This window comes from Rhipicephalus sanguineus, chromosome 10 (genome assembly GCF_013339695.2).
Source record: "Rhipicephalus sanguineus isolate Rsan-2018 chromosome 10, BIME_Rsan_1.4, whole genome shotgun sequence".
Lineage (NCBI taxonomy): Eukaryota > Metazoa > Arthropoda > Arachnida > Ixodida > Ixodidae > Rhipicephalus > Rhipicephalus sanguineus.
This window is the reverse complement of record NC_051185.1, coordinates 13099305-13104147: the sequence shown is the minus strand read 5'-3', so window position 1 is coordinate 13104147 and position 4843 is coordinate 13099305. Positions and strand designations below refer to the sequence as shown.

The following is a 4843-nucleotide window of genomic DNA, read 5'->3' as shown; positions in this document are numbered from 1 at the left end:
CATCAAAGTGGGTGCATCCACGTTAAACGGTGCTACAGCTGCCAGACATCAATATGCATTGTACAAACTTTCTTATATCAATGTACAGTAAACATTCAGTTACTTCTGTACGGGCACGCTTTACTTTCGTGTTATTCCGATTCTTATGACAGAGGGATCAATCATCTTTTGTTGGTTTCCCTTGTCTAGGGAATACTGGCTCTTGGAAGAATTGCTGATTTTTGCACGGCGGATGATCAAGAAGAAAATAGGCAAGATCCGACCGCTCGCTTTTCGATCGAGAGAGGTAATGTACTGCCTTTGTAGCAGAAAAAATGCTACTATGAAATTTACAAGCGGGGTTGGATTTCAGGGTCACTCATCGATTACTACAGATCGGATTAAGATTTATTCTTTTCTCGCGTGAACTGGAGTTCATGCCGTTTAATGAAAGATGGTGATTCTCTTTACGATTGACTATATCCAGGTACCGTGACGATGGAGAAGTGCACTTTTGCGTGGAGTGACGACAGGAAATCAGAAGCTCATCTTAATGACGTCAACCTGACTGTTGAGCCTGGATCTCTCATTGGCGTCGTTGGTTTCGTCGGCAGCGGAAAATCCTCGCTTTTAGCCGCAATACTGGGAGACATGCACCGCATCAAAGGCAATGTGACGCGCGTGGTGAGTGAGAATGTCAATTCAGTGGGGCGTGAAATCGGCTCCACCTGCCGAGGTGTGGGAGTGGCACTCATGGGAAGGCTGTTTTCGAGCGCTTTGCAACGGCTTTCAGACCGCGGTGAAGGTCGGCATGATATTGTACAGTATACGTGACAACGCACCGTGTGCCAGAGTTTTGAATATGCTTAAAGATGTAATGTGTGAGAAGACAAAGGGAGAAAATGCTGTTTATTGAAAAGCGGCGTGATTAGCCAGCGTATATTCCCTTAGATGCTACCCTATAGACAATAGAATGGAGAGGAATAAGTCCTTACCATAATTCGCGTAGGCCGGCAGAGCTATCTATCTATCTATCTATCTATCTATCTATCTATCTATCTATCTATCTATCTATCTATCTATCTATCTATCTATCTATCTATCTATCTATCTATCTATCTAGATCTAGATAGATAGATAGATAGATAGATAGATAGATAGATAGATAGATAGATAGATAGATAGATAGATAGATAGATAGATAGATAGATAGATAGATAGATAGATAGATAGATAGATAGATAGGTAGATAGATAGATAGATAGATAGATAGATAGACAGACAGATAGATAGATAGATAGATAGATAGATAGATAGATAGATAGATAGATAGATAGATAGATAGATAGATAGATAGATAGATAGATAGATAGATAGATAGATAGATAGATAGATAGATAGATAGATAGATAGATAGATAGATAGATAGATAGATAGATAGATAGATAGATAGATAGATAGATAGATAGATAGATAGATAGATATCGGTCCGTCGTCCGTCCATCCATCCATCCTTCATGGCTGGGTCACAGTTTGGAGAGCAGGTCCATAGGTTCAATGCATAAGAACAACGATTTCAGCCCATCGGCGCTGTTTTGATGGCAAGCCCAGAGACGCAGCGTGCATGTCAGAAAGTAGATTACGTCATGTGAGTGTAGCATTGATGAGAATGAAGACATTTATCATTTGTAGTGAGCTGCTTGCGATTTATCTACAAAAATATGGAGAGCGCACACGTAGCTGTGTCCTCTCTTTTTCTGTTTTCAGGGAAGCGTAGCCTACGCACCTCAGTTGCCATGTGTACACAATATGACAATTAGAGACAACATCCTCTACGGGAAGGCGATGGACCACGCTTTCTACGAGAAAGTGATTCGAAACTGTCAACTGGTAAATGACATCAACAAGCTGCAAACGGGAGACATGACCGAAGTCGGCGAGAAGGTAAGTCTGCGCATGCGCGTTGTGCAGTCTCTTCAAATGTTATATAGGTCACACGCCCGCAAACAAATTTACCAGTACTCTTCCAGAGATTCCAACGATAAAGAATTCGGTTTATTTGGGTTGTGGAGGGACAAATACACTACTACTACTACTACTACTACTACTACTACTACTACTACTACTACTACTACTACTACTACTACTACTACTACTGCTGCTACTACTACTACTACTACTACTACTACTACTACTACTACCACTACTACTACTACTACTACTACTACTACTACTACTACTACCACCACCACTACTACTTACTACTACTACTAACTACTTCTTACTACTACTACTACTACTACTACTACTACTACTAAACAGTGGATCACGCTTATATTTCCATTATGTACCGAATAGACATAATGTCACTGACACACTTTTTGTGTGCTTTTGGTGAGTCATATCACCGGGAGAGGCAAATTCTGTGACTGGAACCTAATGTCTATACTTCAGTCTCATGAACTCCTGATGGCAACGTCAAAACGAACGGTGAAATTATCGGAGTCAACGCGTTTCAACAACAACATATGTGCATATCTTGAAGCACAATACGACGTGGAGTCGTTCTGCAGGTGCTTAAGCTATTTTGAGCGTGCATATTATTTAATCGCATTTTTACCGCTTGACGTGCGACGAAGCTTTATTGAATGTGTGTTAAACTAAGCTGCCGAAGAATATGATTCGGTGTAGCGTAGCCAAAATAACGGGACATTTGTTTTACGCGGACATCGACGCAGGGCACGAACCTGAGTGGCGGACAGAAGCAGCGCATCTCTCTAGCCCGTGCTGTTTACAGCCAGAGCGACATCTACCTGCTGGACGACCCTCTCACCGCTCTTGACCCTGTCGTTGCTAGTCGGGTGTTCAGAGACGTCATCGGAAGCCGTGGCATGCTCAGGAGCAAGGTGACACGATGTGCTGATAGAACGTTGTAGCATGTCCTGTCGGTATACGTGATGATATTTGCGTTATACCGCTTTACAAAACAACGGTAGCGACATCTCGCTGCGTTTCGGGCAGCCAGTATTACAAACATGTTTTGTGCAGTTTACTAGTGTTTGTGTGGGGAAAAAAAGAATGTCAGTGGACACCACCTCATCCAATTAAAAAATCACTGAAAATAATGTTGGTGTTCTAACGAAGTTTGAAGTTTGAAGTTTGAAGTTTATTATTATTAGCAAAGTAACGATACATAAAATGAAGCAAACGTTTTACAGACTAGGGTCCCATAGTCCGAAGACTGTAGGGGGACCCACGATAAAGAAAGCAAAAAAAAAAATGCAAGGGCAAATGGCAAGACAAAATAGTAAAAACAGAACAATGTTACATAACAGGATATATAGCAAAACAACGAAACGATAAAACATAGTAATAGATACAACTACAACAATACAAGCGTTGTATCACAAATCAAAAAGAACTACATAGAATAATTTATGATGTTAGTAGATATAATTTCAAAGTTTTTTTTAATGTGGCGGATAGCCAACAGTAATTGATGTAGGGGAACAGCGCGAAAAAAAGAAAACGAGAATAGAAAAGTCACACAAACAACCACGCGTAGAGCTGCTAATAGAAATTGTTTGTGTGAGTGCTGATAGAAAATTGTTTGTGTCTTTTCTGTCCTTGTTTTTTAGCGCTGCTTTCGTACGTCAATATGCTGAGCTAAATACACGACAAGTTCGCCCTTCACGCCAACATTAGTCAATATTTAACGTCACTGACCAGAATTAGCAACCATATAGCCATGTTTAGCCGGCATTAGACAGTAGTAGCTTTGACTTGGCCAACATGAGCAACACTGACATTACATTAGCTTGTGCTAACTAGCCGCGGTGTAGTTTTTCTCGCTTTCTAGGGAAGGGGCAGTGCTCCTAGCCTCCCCCCCACCTTACCTTTTCGTAACCTTCGTCCCGTGATAATTAACGAGTGCTTGTACTGTGCGAGTGAATGCATTATTTGAAATGAATTGATGGCACTGCCACCATTGGGCCCTTAGTTATTATATTCATCGCTACTACACGTTACAGAATGTCCGTATTCAAAGTTTTTAGGAATGCAAAGTTTTTACGAATGCAACAAATTCACGATTGCGCCCGTTCGCTTACACACACACATCAGTAGCAATGTAGCATAGAGACGATTAGCGCAGTTGCAGCTGTGCTTGTCTTGTCTATTTGAGCTCGGCACCAGCAACCGGGCCGGGTTTCAACCCATTTCTGTTAACGTTGCTGGTACCACAAAGAAATTAGCCTTCTGATTTTGGTGTTCATCGCTCGAATTCCACTCACGTATTGTATTTTATGATTGCATTTTATCTTATCCCGTTTTTGGAGCACGTTTTTAACGTGAATGCGTTTTTTTTTTTTTTTTTGCAGACGCGGATCGTAGTCTGTAACCAAGGGCATTTCCTGCGGCACATGGACAAGCTTGTCTTGGTTGACGGGAAGCGCATCAAAATCTACGATAAGCTTGAAGATCTCGTATCAGACCCGGACTCGCCCCAGAACTTTCGAGAAGCTCTCGAACAGTGCACGTCCCAACGCTCTAATCAAATGCGGTGAGATAACTAACCAACAGTAATCAGTATGCACTTTGATTATACCGTGGTGTCAATGTCATGGTTCTCGTTGGAAAAGTTACTTATAGTTGCCCTCTCTCTCATCCGTATAAGATATATCGGCAGAAGTAATTCATGCAGGGAATTATGAAGCGGGAAAACTAAAAAACATGGCTGATCCCTCCGTCATAGGAATCGGTATAACACGAAAGTGAAACGTGTCTTCACAGAAGTAGTGCTTATGATATATGAGAGCTTGTACAATGTCTATTCGTGTTTGGCAGCTATAGCACCGTTTGACGT

At 41.5% G+C, this 4843-nt stretch overlaps 1 protein-coding gene across 1 annotated transcript; it reads left to right on the top strand.

Moving 5' to 3' along the window:
- The first annotated feature begins 607 nt into the window (after positions 1-607).
- On the top strand, positions 608-4544 carry LOC125760141 (multidrug resistance-associated protein 1-like). The gene is made up of 4 exons (XM_049419874.1): positions 608-663; positions 1747-1923; positions 2718-2885; positions 4359-4544. The coding sequence occupies exons 1-4, from the start codon at positions 631-633 to the stop codon at positions 4542-4544; spliced, it is 564 nt and encodes a 187-aa protein (XP_049275831.1). The 5' UTR covers positions 608-630.
- The last annotated feature ends 299 nt before the right edge of the window (positions 4545-4843 follow it).